General features: G+C 39.3%; 1 protein-coding gene across 42 annotated transcripts in view; it reads right to left on the bottom strand.

Moving 5' to 3' along the window:
* Positions 1–24295, bottom strand: part of Rims1 (regulating synaptic membrane exocytosis 1) — a 494312-nt gene that overhangs the window by 387648 nt on the left and 82369 nt on the right. For 37 of the 42 annotated variants that reach the window (XM_052745291.1, XM_052745292.1, XM_052745293.1 and 34 more), the window contains exon 2: positions 24180–24260. The exons of the other annotated variants lie outside the window; for them this stretch is intronic. In XM_052745291.1, the coding sequence (XP_052601251.1) occupies positions 24180–24260 (81 nt within the window). The remainder of the gene's footprint in view (positions 1–24179; positions 24261–24295) is intronic. 42 annotated transcript variants of the gene reach the window in all.

The raw sequence follows: 24295 nt of genomic DNA, 5'->3' as shown, positions 1-24295 counted from the left end.
GATGTGAGGTGTCCATGTGTCAATCAAGAACTCAGACTGAAAGCTGGTGGTATTTTGGGAGCATTTAGAGATGAGCAATGGGACACTGATGGTAGGCTAGCATGGGTCTTGATGTTTACTGGAAAAATTTAGATGTTCTTCCATGGGAAGTAAGAAACACTTATTATTATTATAGTAACATTTTCAATAATGGGAGAAATGAGTAAGCACCCTTTCAGAAAAAAACCAGGCTGTGATCTGCTGACCCTCACACATTTGAGCGTGGTGTTCTTTTCCAGACCATGTGGACTCTGGCAGTCTTAGTTTCCACAGGAACTCCTTGAGTAACAAAACTAGAACATCTCTCACTGTTCAAATGCAAATGCTTTCTCATCAGCTCAAAATTGCTCCTATTATCAACTTTGAGAAATATAACAACAGCGAAAGCCCTCTGAGGACACAATCAATGACACACCACAGGCAGCTTCCTATTCACAGCCCTCTCTTGTCTTTTCCCAGACTAAAGTCTGAAAGGCTGCTGGGCCAGGGAAGTTAGAGCGTCTGTCTATTAATTTCCCACTCCTCCTTCTCTGGATATTTTTGGTTTGGGTCCTACCGGACCTCCTGAAGGGACAACAGTACTCTGTCACTAGCCAGTCAGTCGGCCCAGCTAGTAGATGCTCTTGAAGTAGCAAGAAAAGCCATCTCCAAATGTCTGTGGTGCCTGGTATTCACACTGGTTGTCAACCTCAAATTAACAAGTGAAAGTGTTATCCCCACTGTGGTTTGGAACTATGGGGCCATTGGGAATGAATGAGATTATAAGGGTAAGTCTCTGATATTTGGGATTACTTCTATCCTAAGAATAACAAAAGAATTTGTCTTATCTTGTTTTGTGTTCTCTCCTGAGAAGACCACCAACAGGTAGCTCTCTCTAAACTAGGAGGTGAGCTTCCACCAGAATCTAACTATGATAGTGCCCTACTCAGATTTTAGCATCTGGGACAAGAGTAAACATTAGCTTTTCTTGTGAATTTGTTTGTTTAGTAAGTCATCTACTGTACTTATACTATACAAACTAAGACAGTATTTCTTAAAATTTAAAAATGGTTTTGAGATTTTCATACGTGTTTGATCATATCCATGCCTTAGTCCCTTCTCTCCCATACCACCTATGTAACTAACCCCTTTCACTTTGCTTCACTTCATGTTCTCTCTCTCTCTCTCTCTCTCTCTCTCTCTCTCTCTCTCTCAGGAGGAGGAAGAGGAGGAGGAGGAGGAGGAGACAGCCTAATTTGGTTGCCCATATGTGCATGGGTGTAGGACAATGTACTGGACCATGGCTAGCCTTTCATGCACCATCTCTTAAAAATAATCGACTCTCCCTCCACCCCCCCCCCAGAAGACATAAATTGACAATAGCTTCTCAGCTATGTGTAGGACTTGACACACACCTCCCTGGTCCATGCTAGAATGTTTTGGGGTAACCAACTACTTCCTAATTGGATTTAAAACTTATTATACAGGACACAACCTATGCCCGCTGCTGTTAATTGGGCCAAAACCCTGTGCCAGGCTGGCTATACAGCCAAGAGGAGATCTAATACTATTATTCTGCTAAATGGATAGAGTAATAAACTGCTCCCTAAATTATCATCTAAGGCAATATTTTTTCAGAAGCTCCATAGTTCATATAACATCAATTCTAACATAATTGATTTTCATCAAAAATTGCAGGATTTAAGTAAAAGCAAAATAATACATCATGTCCCTTCTGTGTAAAATCTAACTGCTGTGTCTTTATCTCCATGACTATTTTTACTTCTTCAGGTGATTCCAGGAACATTATTATAGCCCATTATTTACTACATTCTCCAATTACTCTACATATTCTAAAACTTGTTCCCACGACAAAGATACCTTCTTTGAAAAACTATCTGTGAGCCAAGGACCTTCAATTCTCCCTAAAGTTCTTGATTCAAAGTTAGAATTTTCTCGATTGGATGCCTTGACTCAGCTGAAGACCCTGCATGCAGTGTGCCCTGAACGGTTTTGCCAATGGTTGGCAACCATTCTGGTTGACTACCATCTCATTCTAATTGCCTGTTTTCATCCATACTTGTTCTAAGTATTTTCTTTTTGCACGATCCTTGGTCATAGCATTTCACAAACTGAACATTTCACTTATTTTAACTGCTTCTGATGTGATATACATATTTCTCAATCAACTAATATCAACAGTGTCAATCTTAGTACCCGCCCCCCCCCAAAAAAGGTCAAAATCACTTTTTTTCTTTTTTCTCTTTATTCAGCATCTACCCCCAGAATCCAGGTTTAGTTTTTCTCTCTGTGTAGGTTTATATTTGTTGATGTGTGTGCCTTCCACCCAAGGCAAGCTATTTTAGCTCCTTTCACTGCAAGTTGTTAACACACACTGCGCTGTTGTCTTTGCTTCCTACCTAGTGGTCCTAATTCTACCACCTAATTCTAGCCTCCAAATTTAACTTTATTAAACATGTATTGTCATATAGGTTATTTCAAATTTCAAAAAATGTTTCCTGGTTTAATGAAACAAAAATATTTAGGAATGATACAGTTAAATGAAGAATAAGGCAGGATAATCATTCAGGTATTAGCAACAAACACAGACAAACTTTCAATTGTGTGCCATTCATTCTCTGTGCCAGCCATTATGAGCACTAATTTAAAAGACCTAGTACTTTGGTACTAAATGATAAACTGCTAACAAATAATAGTCTCCGCAGTTAGAATGTGGCAAGTCCAATTTAAATTGAATTTCTGGTAAATAATAAATAATGTTTTTAGTATAATAATATCCAAATATTGAATGGAACACATTTTAAAATACATTTTATCAAATTTGTTACTTGGGAATTTCAAACCTGTGTGTCTTAGCTAGGGTTTCTATTGCTGCGACCAAACATCATGAACAAAAAGCAAGCTGGGGTGGAAAGGGTTTATTTGGCTTACACTTCCATATTGCTGTTCGTTACTGAAGGAAGTCAGGACAGGAACTCAAACATGGCAGGAACCTAGAGGCAGGAGTTGGTGCTGCTTACTGACTTGCTTCCCATAGCTTGCTCAGCCCACTTTCTGATAGAACCCAGATCTATTAGCCCAGAGATGGCACCAATCATCATGGGCCGGGCCCTCTCCCATTGATCACTAATTGAGAAAATGCCTGGATCTCATGGAGGCATTTCCTCAGTTGAGGCTCTGTCCTCTCTGATGAACCTAGCTTGTGTCAGGTTGGCGCACAAAACCAACCAATCCACTGTGTATAATGCAATCTGATTCTTCTCATATCCTGCTTCCTCTTTTTTTCCTTTCGCCCCTGCCAACTTCTCTATTTTCCCCATAGTCATGTCTTTTTGTTCTGGTCGGCGACCTGCTAAGTTTAACCAGAGCTGTCTGTGTGACCATGGGTGTGGAACTATCTAACGAAGCCAGGTGGTTTCACTCACAGCTATACAATTCAAGACAAAGACCACCCTCTCTCGGAATCCTATATGGAACATATCTGGGTAATGATAATGTCTACTTAAAATGTAAATTTAGTGAAAGGTCTAGTATTTTTATTTGCTCCATGCAGAAATAATAAATATAATAAAGCCAGAGGCTAAAATAAACATATTCAAATTACAGAACTTTTGCAAAAGAGATAGATTAACTCCATTTGAGGGGCATATGAAGTTTTTGAAAATGAGTGGCATCAACTCAAGGATCTGGGGAGAGAGGAGGTGGAGGGGAACTTGGAGGACTGGAGAAAGGGGAGGCTGTGGCATTGCATGAAAAAAGAATAAATAAAAAGATAAAAGAACACCCCCCAAAAGTGACTAAAGGGAGTGTATAGGTAGATATTTTGTGTTTTTATATGTGTGCGTCTATGTCAGCCCATAGACGTGTATTTCAGACATGTAGAAAATGTCTCCAGAAGATGAGTTTGGTCAAAGATAGACAAGGGTGGATTGGCACTCACCACACACTGACACATATTTAACAAACCTGCTTCTTCTCATGAAGGAAAAAGGAAACACAAAACAAAGCAAAAGAAAAACAGAAAGTAAGAAAGGCAGAGACAGCTGATTTACAGTTTCCATGGTGTGAACATTCCTATCAGGAAAGAATTCTGATGACAAGTGAGACGTTACTGAAGCATTTCACTTACACAAAGACAATGCAGATGAAATCATTATAGGGCACAGATAATGATAACTAGAAAACAAAAATAAAAACTTAGGATATGGTGCATCATTTAATGCAGTCTATCAATTTATAAGCTTTAATAATTTCATTTTTATTAAGAGCTATGTTTAACAACGAGCTTGCAAAATCATCGGGAAATTTTTATAATCTTTTTTGAGATAATCTTGTGAATAGCATTGTATGTTGGTGAGTCACAAATCTGTATCAATGGAGCATAAAGTTGTATATGAAGCAGAGTGAGGGTATGCATGAGTGAGGTATTAGGAGGTTTGGACACTCCTCTTCTATATCACCAATGGCTTCTATGTGGATAAAAAGGTGACAGATGACAGAGAGATGAATAAACAGTCATGGAACATGAAAGGTTTATCACCTTACCTTATGGGACTCTATGATGTACACTAAAATCAAGTGCAATGCATGTCAGAGTTCTGAATAATAATTCCATTTCTTAGTGGTAACCAATATGGAAATCAGTTTTCTTAAAGAAAAAGAAGTACTGAATAATAATGGCATCTTCCCTCCTTCTTGGGAAGAAACCTAACTAAGGTTTAACATAGCAAGGGCTTTGTAACAGTACCTGTCCAGGTTAGCATCACAGCGTCTTCCAACTAATAGGGTTTGCACATCCTGATTCTATACAAAGCAGAGGTGCACCATTATCTACTTACTGAGAACTTCATTCTGTCTGTCATTTATATACAGGAATATTTACAGCATTTCCTCCTCTCTCTCTTCCCTTCAACTCCTCCTGTGCCTCTTACTCCTTTCTCAAATTCCTGGCCTCTTATTTGTGATCATTATCATTACAATTGTATACAAATAACTTCATAAATACAACCTGCTGAGTTGATTTAGTATTGCTCATAGGTGTAGGTGTTTGAGGATAACCCCTTAGGACTGGATCATTTATCCTTGGAACCTTCGGTTCTTAATTTGTAGGTTCAGCAATAGTTCTTTTTCCTGTTTCTGTTTTTCGATGGATTGACCTCTTAAAATTGGCTTTGAGTCCTTCTAGGCATTTCTATGGCCTTTGCCTCCCAATTCCCTTTCTCCCTCCATCCATAAATTATTTAGCATTTCAGAATAAAAAAATTATATCCTTTAGTCTTCTCAATCTGAAGTATAAACATGTCACAGAAACCAGTGTTAAACTAAAAATCATGGTCTCCTTCATTCTAAAACACTCTAGTTACAGCTGTTGAAATAATATACTGTAGTAATTTAAAACCAATTAACCAACAGGCAAAAGTTAATGTATTTTATGAATATTGACATGTACCAAAAACACACAAAAACCTGTGAAATGGAACATCAGTCTTCTAATGATGTAATTGTTGATATTTTTAAATACATTCAACGATGCATGTACTTTTAACTAGGAACTTATTAACTAGCTTTGAAATTTGAAACACTCTCACAAGGAAATCAAATGTCAACTTCTATGCCAGTACAGAAGAAAAAGAGAAAAAAAAATCAAGTCCATATCAATAAAACACAAGTTCTTTTGTTCTGATTGCACTGCATTGGCTGGGCCCTCCCTTGGAGACCCTTAATCTTGATATGTAATATCTAAAAGAAGTAGTACAGTTAGTGTCATGTGTGCGGGGAAAAGGATGCATAAATTGAAGCTGGTTTGATTTTGTTGTTGTCCATGTCATAACCAATGACTATCTCAAAAAAATTAGAATGACAATGAAGAATGAAACGAGGTTTGTAAATGCACATATAAGACATAATAATAATAATAATAACTGGAAATAAAACTAGTAAGTGGAACATTATGCATGCTTTAGATAACAGTGTAAACAAAGATCAAGGAGTAGGAAATTCTGGTGGAGTGTTAAGTAAAATGAGTTCTGGAGGAAATAATACTCGAGCCTATACTTGAACTTTATCATTGCTGCTGATAAAGAAGATGAACTAAGAAAACTGAAAACAATTATGGACCCTGAATTCAAGATATAAAAGGAGCAGTGAGAATTGAAGAGATGGCTCAGCAGTTAACCTCTCTCACAGAAGACAGGGTTCGGTCCCAGTTCACCACCATCCCCAACTTAAATTCCAAGAGCTCCAACCTCCTTTTCCAACCTCCAAGGGTATCAGGCATACACATGCTGCATCTTCAGAGATTCAGATAAAACGCTCATTTGCCTAAAATAAAATATTTTTAAATTCAATTTTAAAAGGAGTGGCAGGCATCTTCACAGACTACTGAATGATGTAGTTATGTGCAGGCTGTGAGTGAGGAAGCTTTGTGGGAAATAGGTAGTCCAAGTGTGGTGCCAGGTATCATAGGATTTTAATGTGTACATGGGTGGGCTACTCTGTCTAAAGTCCTCTGATTGGGGCAGTTGCTCTGATGAAACCTGGGGGTGGGGGTGGGGGTTATACTGGCAAAAAGAATAGGAGAAGAGAAGCCAATTATGTTCCAACTCCACATGAGAAAGAAATGTGGTATGGATTAGGGAATGCCAGAGAGAACTGACAGAAGGCACAGATGTGAGTGACTATTCAGAATTAGAACTGACAGGACATAGTGACTGATTTAAGGGAGTGAGAGGTTGAAAATGACTCAGGGGTTTTTCTGTCTGAGTGACTGGAGAAGGGAAATGTCACAAATGGGAGACAGAAGGTACAGGAGGATGCATGTGTGACTGAGCTTGTGTTGGTAGGGTGTGATGTGCAAGGGGATACGGAGTTCAGTTCTGTTTCATGCAGATCAAATCAAGTATGTGTGCACACTGGTATATAAGGCAGTGTTTTTGTGGAGTAGGGTGTGCATGAGAGCTTTCACTGTGCTGAAAGTAATCAATTCAAGTCTCTCTAATCTTGAATGCATAAAACATACGTGTTCTACCATCATGCAAACAACTCAAACACACACACACACACACAGAGAGAGAGAGAGAGAGAGAGAGAGAGAGAGAGAGAGAGAGAGAGAGAGAGGGAGGGAGGGAGGGAGGGAGGGAGGGAGGGAGGGAGGGAGGGAGGGAGGGAGGGATTAGAAATCAAACTTTTTCCAAGTCTGAACTTTTCTCAAAATGGGAAGATTGCTTGGGTGTTACCAAAGAGGTCAAAATCCATTCCATACATTTTTAATTTTAATTAAAATATAATTACATTACTCCCTCCCTTTTTCCCCGTAACCCTCCCATGCCCTCTTCCTCCAAGCCCTCTTATGTGTATTTTAAGGTTTCTACCACTTCACAGATAACAGATGGTAAGAACAGCTCTTCCTCACTGAATGGGCAGGCGGAATTTTTTAAGAAAACCAAAGAAAGAAAATGAAAGAGGCTTTCATTCCCCTCTCCTCCTGCTCTCTGCTGCTATTAATGTGGGAAATAAAAGAATCTATCTTATAATCATTTGTAAACTGGTACTCATTAATCACATCATGGTTCAAATTCTGAAAAACAATTTGTGCCAATCTCAATGACGTAGCATATTTTATACTTATGGTACAGGAGATCAAAGACTTCCATACAATGCAAATGATTCCTAGGAGAATTACATGTGGAGAGAAAAGATACAGTGATAATGTGAATTATTTTTTCCAGAAAATCCTCTTAGAGTTAGATAAAATATGTTGCAAGGTGGCACACTAGATTTTACCAAGTAACTGGTGCAAGTACTTCAGGATTAAAAAGTAATGCCCCTCTCTGCTAAAAAACCAAATGAAAGCCTGCTGACTTCAGAAAAAAAAGTTCCATATGATGTGTCACCAGTCAAAACCTTGTATATACTTCCGTTTCTCAGATGGTATATCTTTTATGAATCCTTTATGCCTTGGGCTGAATGCTGCAGGGACAGCGGCTTCCTCACTGGATCCAGACTGTGTCAGCACACAGGAATGGATGTTTGTATCTGTTGAGGTGTCCGACCAGGCCAGTCACTGTTGCAGCTGGCGGGGTTCACCTCTGAGTATGACCGATGGTTACTTTTCCCCTCGGGTGGCAAGCATAGCACCTTCCAGAACTATTAAAGCTAAGCAGCAGGAATGGAGCTTCCAGGGCTGAACTAGCTTGATTTCATTTAGTCTCACAGGTTTCATCTATGGATTTAGTATGTGCTGTCCTTAGCAGTGGGGTCTTACCAACACCTTCTAGAGGGTAATCAGGGGACTGGAAATAGCCTATAATGCCTGGGGGCCTATGGGAACTCAGTGGCCAACAACTCCAAAAGGGGTAACCTATTCCTGGCATTGGGCTTTTTAGTTAGTAGGGTTACTGGTTATTATTTAGTTATTACGTTGTTGCTGTGTTATAGGGTAATCCCACTTTAATTCACACACACACACACACACACATATATGTGAAGATTCTATATATTATATAGTGTGTATATATATGAAGACTCTACACTAGTAGGTTTTAATACATTCTTTTTCCTTTCAAAATGTCTCTACCACAACTTATCTCTTCCAATATTCCCTTCTCTGTCCTACCCTCTACTCCTCAAGCCAGGTTAACCCTTCCTATTCCATTTTTCCCATGTGCCTCTTTATACCAGTGCATTGCAACTCCTTTATAGTTCTTTACTGCAGTAACTTTCTGACCTCTTTGGTTATTCCCAATGAAACACACAGCTAAAGGTTTAGAGATAACATTTACCTAAAGATTTAAAGCTAACATCCAGAGATGAGCGGCCATATGCAGGGATATTTGGGTAGCATAAATTACTCTGGAAATTTTTTTGTTTTGTTTTGTTTTTGGACTGGAAACTGATGGATAGGGAGGTGGGGTGGGTCTGGGAAGGATGTGGGAAAGGGGTGAATATAATCAAAACATGTTGTAGGAAACTCAAAACCCTCAAAGAATTCATACTATTTTTTTCTTAAAGGAATGGCCATTTGGGGACCTCTTTTTCTAACCCTGGTTAGTTCCTATCCCTGGACTAAGGAACCAAAAGCCTTCTGTGGATCTTCATTTGGAAAGTTCAAATAAGTTACCCGTAGGGGTACTTCTGAAGTATGAGCACAGGCTCTGGAATCAGTCCCCCCTGAATTCAAATTCCACCTTCACCATTAGAGTGCACACAGGCAAGTAATTCACACCTCTGGGCCTCAGTTTCCTCATATGGAAAGCAGAGACAGTGGTGGCATTTGATAACATCTGTGAGGGTTACACACACATGTACCTGAAACAGAGTCATTTATAGGTGGAGGTCTCGTTAACAGAGTCAATAGCTCGGGGATAAGACCAGATGCTCTCCAGCTACGTTCCCAATTCATACCTTCAGCTGGTGTGATGCTGTACCAGCTCAGCAGGTGTGATGCTGTACCAGCTAAGGTGTGTGCCGCCCTCCTCTTGGTGGTCCCATACGGAGGGTCCCACCACAATGTCGTGATCTTCTTCCCTAGTGGATCTCTCCAAAGAATCAGAAAAGACACGAATATCTGAGGGAACACAATTCTCTGCAAGACTTTCTGTACTTCCTTATTTTTCAGTGTCTTTCCTAGGATAACTGAGTCTTCCCTGCTGAAAAAGCCCCAAGCCTGTGCTCCTACTTTGTTCAGGGCAGCATTCCCTTGTCACCAGGGCCTGCTAAGGTCTCCTCTCAGATCGTGCTCAGGCGTCTTCTCTGTAACCATTGTCATCATCCTTCCTATTAATAACCCTGTCCGGTCTATTCCAATCATCCACTAATTGGCCCCTTTCTCTCCAGGAATACCCTATCCTCATCCATTATGCATACTTCCTCTAGATTCATTATCCAGAAGCAGGCCTTTCAAGAGGCTAGCTCCATGCTCACACACTTTCAGGTCCTCCTTCTGAAGGAAGCTAGTTTCTAGAGGCTAGACTTTAAGGACATTAATAAACTGGTCCCAATGACCTTTGGCAGGTTGGAAAGCCAGACCCTGTACCAAGGCTGCATTTGCCTAGTGGCTTCATTCACACTTCAGATCTTGTGCTTAAATTATTTTCTCAGCCAAGGGTTCCACCATTTTTCCTTCTTGTGTGATTACAACTCATTATTCAAGTAAAAACTGCAAAGTTTGTATATATATTATGACATAATATTTTTTACTTATATTACAAAGTACCATTTCTACCTTACCCAGCTATTCAGTCATGGACTTAACCATCCATTTTTCCACTGGATCATCTTTCATCTTGATGATAAATTACTTGAAGGCAAATCAAATTTTTTATTATTATTTTATGAGGCTTCATCTCCTCATTCTGTAATTTATAGAACTAGGACATAGGTTATGTTCAAAATTTATACTTCATATAATTAGAGAAAAACTTCAGACAGTATATATCACAGAATGTAAGAAGCAAAAATCATGTGTTCTTGGCCCTAACAAATTTCCTTGATCTACAGTTTTAGCATGGATGCTATTTTTCTATGCTTTCTTGAAAAACCATAGGATGTTTCCTAGCCTTGATATGATGTGTTTAAATGGTCTCTCTATGACTGACCACACTAGTGGAAGCCCATGAACTGTAGACTAGTGGCTGTAGAGCCTCCATGGGACTGAACTAGGTCCTCTGGATATGGAAGACGGTTGTTTGGCTCGAACTGTTTTGGGGGGGCACCCAGGCAGGGGGATCAAGATCCATCCCTGGTGCATGGGCAGGCTTTTGGGAGCCCAGTGACTGTAGTGTGATGCCTCGCGCAGCCTTGGTGGCAGTGGGGAGGGGCTTCGACCTGCCTAGGCTCAGTGTGCCAGGCTCTGCTGACTCCCCATGGGAGATCTTAACTTGGGGGATGTGGGGATGTGGGGTCGCTAGGGAAGGAGGGCTGGAGGGTGGGAGGAGGGAGGAGGGAGGATCTGTGGGTGGTATGTAGAGTGAGTAGAAAATTTCTTGATAAAGAAAAATGGAAAAAAAAAGAAAATAACAAGTAAAAAATGGCCTCTCTACCTGTCTCTCAATACAAGATGCATCTGTTCATTTATGTTTCTAATATTGTGTGAATAAAAAAATTAATGAGTGTTAAAATACATCCTACATATACAGGTTATTGGAAAACAATGGAAATTATCATTAAAAGAAGTTAAATGAGACCTAAAAGATCTGCTTTGGCATTCTAACTCTTGCATTTGTCTATGCAATGATCTCAATTATATGTATGTCTTAATGGTATCTTAAGTTAATGAAGAGTTCAGATATATTTGCAATGTACTTATTGTATGCATAATAGGTGAGTGTGCATTTGTTTATCTATCATCATGATTTTTCACTAAACAAATAAGGATGTTCTGCACGCTTTGCCCATGGTCCTAGGATGATCTTTTCCCTTTTCTGAGCACTTCTCAAAGCAAGTTCAATACCAGCCAGGGAGTACAGATTCTCCTTTGGTTATAAGCTTTCTGTTTTTGTACAACAATCATCTATTTTCTTGGCACAAACAGACCATTCACATTTGAACAAACGTCTCTGTAGAGGTGCAGAGGACTTAGCAGTGATTCACAGAGCAACTAGCCTGGACCCTGAGGCTCAATAACTTTCTAATAATAATACTGCCAATATTAATTTCACTTTGCAGCCTCTGTTCAAGAGTTTTAAAAAATGAAGTTCAGTTCAGTGGTATTCACATTAATTTTTACTTGAGGAATTACCACACATCTCAATTAATCATCATTTTTACTGAATGTAAGTGATACATATCAATTATTCTGGATCAAGAAAGTATGCCCATATCATTTGAGAAAAATTCCCTAATACCTATTTCCTAGCCTCTTTATGTATTCATATTAGGGAGAATTTTATACACAACAGCATAAGTGTCATGCCTTTCAATACTGTCCCTTATAACATCTACTTCACTCCTTTCAATAATGAATACATAGAGAAGAAAAGATGAAATCTATATTGTTCTAGGCTGGCTAAATATTATTTCCAGATTATGCCAGTATGGAAATACTTAAGATCTGGATAAAATCTGGATAAGTGAATGAAATTACAAACTAGTAGAGATTGTCCACTGTTACTTTAGAAAAACATGTGAATATTATATAGGGCTTTATGAGCATACAACTCAACACACACACACACACACACACACACATATTCATTTAATTTCATCCATTAAACTTTAAATAGGTTAACATTAATTTTCTTTTTATTATCTAGATAATAAGCTTTCTGTTGATGTGATAAAATATATGTCCCCAAAGCACTGATTTTGCAGAAGACATAGGTTTGGTTCCCAGCACTCACATGATGGTTCAAAACCATGCATAATTCCTGTTCAAGGGGATCCAACACCCTCTTCTGACCTCTGAGGGTACCAGGGATACACTTGGTGCATACATATACATGCAGGCAAAACACTCATACACATAAAGGAAACAAATCTAATTTTTTTTTTTTGTTTTTTCGAGACAGGGTTTCTCTGTGTAGCTTTGCACCTTTCCTGGAACTCACTTGGTAGCCCAAGCTGGCCTCGAACTCACAGAGATCCGCCTGGCTCTGCCTCCTGAGTGCTGGGATTAAAGGCGTGCACCACCACCGCCCGGCCAAATCTAATTTTTATATTATTATTATTATCACGCATTTTTGAGACAGGGTTTCACTATGCATCTCTGACATTCCTGGAACTCACTTTGTAGACCAGACTGGCCTCAAACTCACAGAGCTTAGCCTGCCTATGCCTCTAAGTGCTGGGAATAAAGGCCTGCACCACTACACTCTGCTACAAATCTAATTTTTTTTAGATAAATAAAATATATATTATTTTAACATTTAAATCAAATGTTTCTCCATTAATTCACAAAACCAACAAACCAGACCATTCTTCTTCTTGATTATGTCTTGATATAGTTTCTATTTTATAACAGAACACCAGAGACCATATTATGGATAAAGAGTAGGAATTTACTTGGCTTATGATTCTAAAGGTTGACACACCCCAAACATAGCACTGTCATCTATTTAGCATTTGATAAAGGCCTTTTTGCTGTATCATAACATGGCTGAGGGTATCACATGGTGAACAAGAATGAGTATGCTCACTTAGGTTCCCATCTTCTGATTGAGGCATTAATGCCAACATTGGGCTCTAGCCCTATGAGTTTATCTAACCAAGATTAACCCCCCCCCAAAGAAAACTCCACCTGAAAATTAACATGAATTTGTGATTAGTTTTCTAATATGTGAACTCTTAGGACTAAGCATTTATAATACACACTAATCATTCCCATAGTTTAAATTCATCTTGTGATCCAGATACCACTGATACTCTAGATCTGAGTCTACTTCTATCTGCTGGGAACACTAGTGACAGTAACTGATAAGCATATTTTTGTCTTCCACGTGCAAGCTGAGAGTATATGTTGTCAAATCTCAACTGTTATATACATACTGAGGCTGATTAAATGCTGCTATGAAGTTAGCCCAATCCAGAGTCTGTATGGGCTTGCAAAGTCACTGTCTTCAGGACATCTTCTTAAAAGCATGCTGTCTTTTGCCCATGGAAAATGATCATTTTCGTGTAAAGTTGTGTGAGGAGAATGGGAGGGTTAGAGAATCTCTGAGCAGCTGCTTGAAACAAACCCTGGACATCAGGTGTAAAAGTGACCTGTGCATGTGTGCTCAATGATACAATCAAGGAAAGAAAGAAGGACGGGAGTGAGAGAAGACACTCTACAGAATAACAGAGGCAATTGGGCTCAAAGGATCTCTACATAGGGACTCAGGGAGACTGAGACAAAGAGAGATAGTGACACAGAGAGACAGAGATAGAAAGAGACAGAGAGTGGGGGAGGGATGGAGGAAGAGAGGGAGGGAGATAGAGAAAAGAAGCTCAAGTGTAGGCAAACAAGCCCTCATCTTAAGGGTCACCAAAACAAGAACTACACAGAATCATTAGGAGATGGTCCATGGCTATCAACAGGGCTGAAGCAGGGAAGGTAACCAAGGACTAGTCAGCTCACGACAACATATAACACTTCTACAGAACTGAAGAATTAGGATACAAGAAATGAAATAAGTTTCCACTGAGCATGCAGAAAGAAAAAAATACAGTGTTATTGCTAACAGGGTTACAGCAGAAAAGAGGGGCTTTGGGAGACTTGGTGAACTGGCACAGAATGATGTGCATGAGCCTGCAAATCACAAAAAGAAAAGGAAGACTATGAAAGCCACACATTTTTTTCTCAAGTTCTGTCACTTTCTAATTATAACCTTGAATTGGAAATGTCAGTGTTCCTCGTATTCTTTATTTTCAAGCTACTGGCTGTTCTGATTTCATTCTAAATGACAAAAAAAATATATAATTTTGTACTTGGATCTCTTATTGCTTCTAGTATCAATAGAAAATTTATAATGATCCCCACTGCACATGGTACAAAAACTATGATACTGATTATCCCTCATTGTGTATAAAAGAAAAATGCCTCACACGTTTGACAAAGTCTTCTAGCTAAAAATAATATGTGGAAAACATGTCCCTGAAAAATACATTCATTTGTGATAGAATATATGGCTAAAAGATTTTCTGCTTATGACAGACATGTTCTATTTCTTCTTAACTTGGTTTTACTTAGTAAAACATATATCTGTTTAAAGTAGAAATACTTTATCTGGTATACATTATTAAATATTTGCTTTCCTAGGAGTGTTCAAACAATGACAGAATTATTAAATCTTCTGTCTCAATAGAGTATCAGGATGGGAAAAAAAAAACTCACAAACTAAAACTGCTTAAAATAGAAAAATCTAATATTTTCTTTTTTTATTTAATTTTCCTATTCATAGGTTTTTTATCTTCAAGATTAAAGTGTTACACTAAATTCCTAAAGTAATACAATAAAATTCTAAAATATTTAGTTCCATATGTGTTCTACATTTGTGCGCACGTTTACAACTTTATGAGGAAATACATCAGTGCAATCACGACACATAGAACACAAGGGACTCTCTCTAGAGGGCACACTGTGCTCGGAAATCCCCTCCCCTGGGTCTGGATAGTCTTTATGATCAATTTGACACAAACTAGAGTCATCTGGGAAGAGTGAGTTTCAATGAAAGGATTATTCCATCAGAATGGCTTGTGACTACGTCATCAAAGAACTGTCTTGATTGGTGATTTATATGGAACTCTGAATGTTGCCATCCCTGGGAAAGTAATCCTAGTCTGTATAAAAAGAGGAGCTGAAGCTGGGTGTGGTGGCGTACACCTTTATTCCTAACACTCAGTGTAGGGAAAAGGGGCTGGCTAGAGAAACCCACCCTGATCCTGGAGTCCAGAATTAGGGAAGGATGGCTCAGATAAAGCCAATGAGAGAAACACAGTTTAACTCAGATCAGAGACATCTCTGCCCCTGTTCAACTGACTTGTGAAATCAACCAATCACAGAGCAGGACAGCAGAATCCTGGCCCTAGGGCTCAGGACCAGGGAAAGAAACACAGCCTGTGTTTGGGACCTGGGCCAGAGAAATGAACCAAGGAAACATGTCCTGACTCTGAAACCAGTACCAAAGAAACACTCTTGGCCCCTAAAATCAGAGTCAGTGAATGAAATGTGCCCTGGCCTTAGAGGTAGTGTTAAAAAGCTAAGTAAAGCCAGTGAGAGAAACACAGTTAAGCTCAGATCAGAGCCATCTCTGTCCCTGTCCAGCTGATATGTGAAATCAATCAATCACAGAGCAGGACAGTAGAATCCTGGCCCTAGGGCCCAGGACCAGGGAAAGAAACACAACCTGTGTTTGGGACCTGAGCCAGAGAAGTGAACACTTTATCCCCAAACCCTGAACCCAGGAAATATGCCCTGACTCTGAGACTAGTACCAAAATATCACTCTTGGCCACTAGAATCAGAGTCAGTGAAAGAAATGTGCCCTGGCCTTAGAGGTAGTGTCAAAAAGTCAAGAAAGGCCAGTGAAAGAAATACAGTTTGGCTCTGAAATCAGGGCCATCTCTGCCCTTTGCTCACAAAACTGGCCAATCCCTGGGCAGAAAATAAACTAACCAATCACAGTTGACTCCGCCTCCTAGACATCCTATATAAACCGCCCTGCCCAGTCAGTTGTGAGCTGTTCTCTCCACGCTGGTAGAGGCAGCTACTCTCCTGGACTCCTCCTTCCCAAATAAACCTCTTTCTCAAAAGAGTATTGGGTGAAGACCTTCATTGACACCTGAACAGAAGAACCTTGCTGGGACGTCCCATAGTGGACTGAGCAAGGAGGAGCTGAACAGAAGAACCTTGCTGGGATGTCCCATAGTGGACTGAGCAAGGAGGAACTGAACAGAAGAACCTTGCTGGGATGTCCCATAGTGGACTGAGCGAGAAAGAGCTGGTAACACTGAGCCAGAGATTGTGGCTCTCCAGGAGAGGAACAGGATTGCTGTGTCCTGCAGGGAAACCAAACCCCATCATACCATCACACCAGGTATATCCTGACCTTCCCAAAGAGTCAGGATACCCTGACTTTCCTGAAGAGTCAGGATACCCTTCCTTGCTGAAGCAGTTCCAGGCCTGACTCTCCCAAGAAGTCAGAAAACCTTCCTTTCCAAGGTTGGGCTGTTTTTTTTTACAGTCTCAGCCACCACTGCTGTGCTAAACAGCTTCAGGTGTCCGGGACACCTTCAGGGCAGAGCTCTTGTCCTAAGTAGCTTTGAGGTGTCCGGGATACCTTGCCCTCTAGGGTTGAACTGTCTCATTGCAGTTTCAGCCATCAATTTACTAACATTTGGTGCCGAAACCCGGGACACCAAACCCAGAGCTTTTGCAGTTTACTACACTCAGGGGCAGAGGCAGGTGGAACTCTGTAAGTTGAGGCTAGCCTGATATACAAAGTGACTTCCTGGACTGATAAGGCTGTTACACAGAGAAAAGAAGAGGAAGAAGAGGAGAAGGTAGAGAAGAAGAAGGTGGTGGTGGTTACGGTGGTTGTGGTGGTTACGGTGGTGGTGGTGGTTATGGTGGGGGGGTGGAGCATGAGCCAGTGAGCAGCCTTTCCCCATTGTTTCTTCCTCTAGGTTCTGGCCCTTGGGTTCTTGTTCAGACTTCTCATAGTAATGATGGATTGAGAAATGAATTTTTAAGTCAAATAAACCCCTTCCTCTCCAAGTAGCTTTTGGTCATGGTGTTTACCACATTATCAGAAAAGTCAACTGGAACACTGTTTCTATTTCATTGTTTGAACAATTTCTTCACTAAATTCCACTTGCTTTGCCTTATTTCTCTTGCCACAATCCCCATGAGTGTGTCACCATGACCACCTGATTTTTGGCCAGTCCATTTGTGATTTATACTGTGTCATAATTCCTCCTTCTGTGAATGGCTTCTCAGTGAAAGCTTTCCACAGACTCAAAGGCCTCCGAGACCTCACAGGAAGACTTGCTTATGTAATCCACTGCTGCCCTTCTCCTTGCTTTCTTTGGCCTTGCTTCAGCTTCTTAAACAGATATTGTACATGTATGAACTCAACAGGGAGTGTTGGACACACCCTCTTCTCTACCTGGAATTCCTTTCCTCTGGCTCTTCACCAGGTTGACTTCTAGTTTCCCAGCCTCTCTCCAAATGCCCACCACGTTTTCGAATCATCTGTGAGCAACCTCTTTAAATAACTACCCAGCATGCCTTCTACCTACCACTCTACTCATTCACTTGAGCTCTTTGATGCTTTCCTTATGGTTTAGATTTCCTTCCCAGCTCTTCAATGATCTGGATGATATCTAGAGCCTGATATTATTCTATGCAATCCATGCAAACAGGTATTTGCTGAGAGGAGAGTGAACAGGCCAACTCATTGCAGAGGAAATGATGAATTGCTTATTCTACTGCACACGTTGCTGCCAGCTGAAGACATCCATTTCCCTTCCTCTCAATGCCTCCTTTGCATCAAAGCTGATTTAACATGATTTAACTGAAGGGGTGGACCACATCTGTGCCGAGATAAAAAATCAAGAGAGTTTGGGGAAAAAACTGAGCAGAAAATTTGAATAACTTCAGGGGCAGAAAAGATGACACAGCTAAGAAGGGACAGAGGGATGAAGGCTCTAAAAATAGGGAACAGTGAGCTTCCAGGATTAAAATGGTCTTTCTTAGACTTTGGAAGGAGTCATTGCATTCACGATGGGAAAATGTCTACATACTAACAATGTGCCAGTGGATTATCCATTCTTTTGTGTGATCCACTACTGTAGCAAGGCTTAGCTCTGAGCAACTGGCCACATAACCTAAAGGTCATGTGTGATATGCAGAGTTTGAAGACACAGTGACATAGTGACAGTCTGTCTACACTTTCACAGACATTTGGGTTTATATAACTGCCATGTTAGATATATGATTTTAAATGCATAACTGTAACACACACACACACACACACACACACACACACACACACACACACACACGTATGGGAATATTGCCCAGTGTTATATTTTTAGAGCATGAGGTTGACTATTTTAAAAGTAGGTTAAATATACACTACTGCAATCTAAATGATCAAATTGGTTCTGGACCCATACATGTTGGTCCTCAGAAGTTTCTGTGTTATGATTAAGTCTTCACAAAATTTGCTATTACTGAAAAAAGCCATGCCCTTGAGATCTGAAAAAGTAAGCCTATGAAAAGGAAATGGCAAGGGCAGCCTTCTTGTCACTTCAAGGCTGACTCATTTAAGCACTAGAGAAAGCGAAAAACACGTATGGCGCACACGCCTGTATCAAGCAAAGTCCTCAATGCAGGCGGTACCTGGAGAGATTATGTGGAGTACACAGATTATCCTTGCTCTCAAGGTGATATCTAGAAAAGAGGTAACAGACAGAACAAAGAATGGCTGCAAGAAATTCTGAGACCACATAAATGGATTCCCTATGAGAGGGACAGATCATACATCTAGGATAAGAAGAATCCAATAAAAGGCTTGACCACCAGTCCAATATCCCCATCAGGCCAGGATAAAGCTTTCAGTCACTCCTAAGAGTGGCTGAAGACTCAAGACCAAGTAAGAGAAAAACTATAACACTTAGTTACAGGCTCCAGCAATGACAACATGTTTGAAATTAACCACTACAGCCTGTGATAGTTAATATGATGTTTCTCCCAGAAAACTATACCTCACATTTGTCTAATTAGTAAACTCAAAGTTATTCATATGAACTATCACAGGCCCTTTAAACCCTTCCCTGGCCAAACTAAAGCAAAAGGGAATAGACCAGTGGTTCTCAAGCTTCCTAATACAGCAACCCTTTAATATAACATCTCATGCTGTAGTGAACCCCCACTCATAAAATTATTCCATTGTTACTTCATACCTGTGATGCTGTTACTGTTATGAATTGTAATGTAAATAACTGATATGTAGGGTATCTAATATGCAACCTCCACCAAAGGGGTAGAGAAGCTGAGAAGGACTGGAATAGACATTTCTTCTCTTAAACAGATTTCTAGAGGCATCATAATTTATTGGATTATGTAATTTCCTCCTCCTCTCCAACTTGAGAAGAAACTCTTTAAACAAGAATTTCATCTTAATTTTACCTACATACCTTATACCTGAGGAACAGTGGACAAAAGACTTCATTTGTTGAATTCCACTAATATTTTCATGTATTTGCTGCTTTGACTAAATGATAACTCATGTAACATTCTTAAAACGTGATCAAGTAACATTTTGATAACATATTAAAGGAATCTTTGAATAATTTTCAAAGCTATCAAAACATAAACTATGTTGATATGTGTCTCCATGGGTCATGAATAAGAGAATGCATAGAGCAACAGATGCATAGCTCTCTGCTCCTACTGGTCAACCACACAAACACTACCTCTCTTGAACTTACCTTGCACTAAGGATAGTGTTTTGGAAAATTCCTCCTCATGTACTAGCTTCTGCTTCTGGCTTCTCCTTTCCTTCTCAAACCCAAATCAATACAACATTTCTTCCCCCTTATCATGTAAAACTACTACGCCAATATCAATCACCTCTATATGGCCAAAGTTCTGGTGCATTTTTAACACATGTGGCTATCTCTTGAGTTTATATTTCATGGACTAGTTGAATGCCCCTCATGAATCTCTGTACTACCTTGCTTCTGGACACTGTTTAGTTAGTCTGTGACTTCTCAACTAAGCTGGAGTTACTCTTACTTGTGCTATATTTGTGAGCACTGTTTAATTCAAATCTCTCTTCCTCCTTTTTCACCTCCTTCTCTTCCCCCAACTCTTGTTTTTTGAACCCAAAGAACTTTTTGTGATGTCATCTACTGCTGTACTTACCTGAGTACTTCAGATAGCCTCAACTGTATGTTACTTATAAAACAGGATGATTTACACATACCACAAAATCACTAATTCAAAGTCTAAACTCACCTCTGCACTGCCCATCTATCCTAGATTTGGTTTATATCTTTAACTCAATTTCTGGATCATTGTGTCTATCATTCAAGCATGAATATGGTAGTTCCACTAAATTATTTCCTCACAAATACATTTAATTGACCAGAAAGAACTGTCCACATGCACTAGATCCTAGCTCTCAGGTTCTGAATTTATCCTCCAAGGCCTCAGCACCTCTCCATGAACTATTACAAAAGGCTGTTGATTAAAATGTCATTGGTTCAGTTTGCATCACATTCATACTCCATTTTCCTTACTTCTACCAAAGAATAGCAATTTCACATATACACACATCCAATTACGCTAATCTAACTGAACTCCATTAGTAAAAGCCTCATACATTAATGTAATGAATATTAAATTTTATATCTCAACTCATTTACCTGTGTCCTAAAATCCTAATCTTAGATGTACTCTTATCATTTTATATTCTATTCCATTCAAACGTTCAAAACAAATTCTGGTCACTGATTTTTTTTCTGACCCACTAACAAAATGATTTAACTATTTTCAACTCATTATAGCTAAAGTATGTCCTCAAAAATTCCCTTCTAACATGTTTTTGTCCTTTCCACAGAAGGTGTAATTCACAAATATGACCCTTGATTAAAAAATAAAAATTATTAAGAAACCTGGTCTTTAAATTCTTCCATTCACCTAAAGGGAAGTCTACTTTCTTAATCAGAGAACTACAATGTGGGTAAACAGGCAAGTAGGAAGAAGGACACAAAGAGTCTACAATTGCTTGGTTCATGTCCAATAAAGTCAGAGACACAACTAGTTAACATTTTATTTGGTTCAACTTAAGTTATGACTGATTTCCAGCCATACTATAGTTGTATTTTCAAATTTAATTACTTCAAAATGAGTAAGAAAGAAAAATAATGATGGAATCATTCTATAGCCTAGTATGATGAATCATGCTTTTAATCTCATCACTGGGGAGATGGGGGCAAACAGATCACTGTGAGTTTAAGACCAACCTTGTCTACATAGTAAATTTCAAGACAGCTAGGGAAACAATCCCTGTCTCAATAATACAAAATAAAAGTCTAATTCTTAATTGGACATGACAACATTTGCTACTTTTTACCTAATATCCAACAGAACGTGAGCTTTGCAATGAGTGAACCCAGTTAAAATAGAACTGTGCAGGGCTGGGAGGAAGCTCTGTAATACAGTGATTGCCTTACATGTGCACAGCTGGGGTACAGTCTCCAGAGCTAAAATAAATAAAATGAGGCAATCTGTAGACATCTCAGTGGGTCAAGTGGTCGCTTCATGAGCATGAGGATAGGAGCTCTGATCCCTACCACCTACATGAAGTAGACTCAACTGAATGCTTCTGTCACCCCAGTGATGGGAGGCAAAGCAGGAGGATCCTCTCACCATGAGCCCCAGGATCAATGAAAAACCTTGACTCAGGAAAAAACAAAAACAAAAAAAGCAGAGTGAGTAAGAGTGCCTGCCACACAACCATGAGGATCTGAGTTTAGATCCTGAGCACCTACACAAAAATGCCTGGCAAGGCCACCATGTAACCCCAGCACCAAAGGGCAAAGGGACAGGAGAGTGACTGGGACTAACTGCCCTGCCAGCCTACCACTTTGTTTTGTGAGAGACCTGGTGTCAAGTGGATAGAGTTGAGAATCGTAGAGCAGTACAAGCTGGTATTTCCCCATGCTTGTGTGGAAACGTTTGTGCACACACATGCACACACACACACACACACACACACACACACACACACACACACACACACGAGAGAGAGAGAGAGAGAGAGAGAGAGAGAGAGAGAGAGAGAGAATAAGGTAGAGAGCTTTAGTCAAAGACACCTGACATCAAACTCTAATCCTCACATTTATGCACTTAAATACTTAGACACGCCTGCACACACATGTACAAATAGGAAAGTAGACACCTGAACTCACACACACACAATAAAATAAAGCTATTTCACTGTGTGGAGCTAAATATTTTAAATTAAGTTTCAAAACATAAGATAGAGAAGATCAGAATTATTCTGGGAATTATCAAGACTAAATCCATCATAAGCTAAAGCTTTTTACAGTAAGAAGATTTTTTTAAAGTCCATACATGGTGACACATGCCTGTCCCTCTACTGGGGAAACTGAGGCAGGAGGAGAGCTTAAGCCTAGGATTTTGAGACAAGCCTGAAAAACAGTGAGATTCCCATATAAATACATGAAATAAAATACTATATAATATACACAAACATTTATGAATAAAGGAAGTATGTGGTATAATCATTTAGTGTACTTATTAATTTTTACTTTTATCAAAGTAATTATAAATCATTTTACCATGGTTAAATCAAGACTATTTTACTTCTTGGAAAGTACTGATTATGCAGAAATTGATATTCAAGTCTATTACGGAGATAAAATCCTTAACACACTACATGTCCTAAACTTTGTTGTAAAATGTTATATCCTAAAGCTTAAAATGCATACAACTATTTGTCCTTGTATATAACATACCAGACATAAGCATTTCAACGGCCAAACCGAAGGAGAAAGCCAAGCGTAGAGATGTTATCAAACAGATAGATATAAAAAAATCCAACTGTAAATGTGGGGTTTGATTAGGTAAGATGTACAGGGCTTGCAGAGCACGACGGCGTACGCAATGCTCAGAAGAGATTTCTGTGGCTCTAAGAAATCACTGATTTTTGTTTAATTTTCATCATTGCTAATAAAAACTTGCCACAGAAATAGTTAGAAGAATTTAATTTTCTCTTTAGAGACTTTTTACTACTCCATCGCTTAATTTTTGCTGTGCATTAAAAAAAAAATATTTCTAAGATAGCTGAAGAGATGTAAAGAAAATCGATCTGAAGACACATTTCTTCAAAGGTTTTTTTTGCTATAAACATTGGAAGGAGACATTTCCCAGTAGTAACTGGTTTACTGCAATGCTTCTGCTAAGGAAGTTGCTGCTGATTATGCATTTTAAGGAAATTTTCATCTTTTCTCACTAGGAGAATACTTATATTCTGAGGATTGAATGCATCGTGTTACTCTGCAGAATTCTAATATTTTTTTTAATCTCCTCAAACTCCATATGGGAAACTGAAAGTTTACATATTCGATTTCTTCTCCCACCCTTAATGTTATTCTTTGTTGGTCACATTTAATCACATTTCTACCTACACCTAAGAATGCAATAATAAAGAAAGTAGGTAGACAACCCAATCTCTTCAGTGTCCATAGCCTTTAAACATTATAGTGTGAGGGTTGTGTGTTAAGACTACTGTTCATTTCCTCTCTAACACAATCTGGCCTCTACTTGGCACCCCATCTAATACCTTGATTCCTCACTTCCTGGGAGTCTACTGATCCAAGCCATATGCATTCCAAATCAATAATAATAATAACTAAAAACAAAACTCAAGAGTTGCTGATACATTTCCCTCTCTTCTCATTTGTCTGCTTCCTGCAATATATTAGAAACATCATTTAACAAAGATACTTACTCCAGAACTCCTGTTTACAGATAATTTCATCTAATTGAATAGTAGTAGCCTTTCTATGATACACACACCAGAGAAACTAGTGTATCTATTCCCACATGCAAAGTCATTAATAAATCTGTAACCAGTGATCTGGGTAAGAGGTGACATTTTCAGTCAATAAATCCAATGCCATACTTACAGTGGTGGTTGATGGGGCTGGCTTTCAGCATTTCTGGGTGTTTTGCAGGCAGCAGGCTTCGCCATGTCCCTGACAACACACCTGGGGCGCATGATAGACAGCACAACGCACTATTA

This window comes from Peromyscus californicus, unplaced genomic scaffold (genome assembly GCF_007827085.1).
Source record: "Peromyscus californicus insignis strain IS unplaced genomic scaffold, ASM782708v3 Scaffold_19__1_contigs__length_69161282, whole genome shotgun sequence".
In the NCBI taxonomy this organism is placed as follows: Eukaryota; Metazoa; Chordata; class Mammalia; order Rodentia; family Cricetidae; genus Peromyscus; species Peromyscus californicus.
This window is presented reverse-complemented; position numbering and strand designations above follow the sequence as displayed.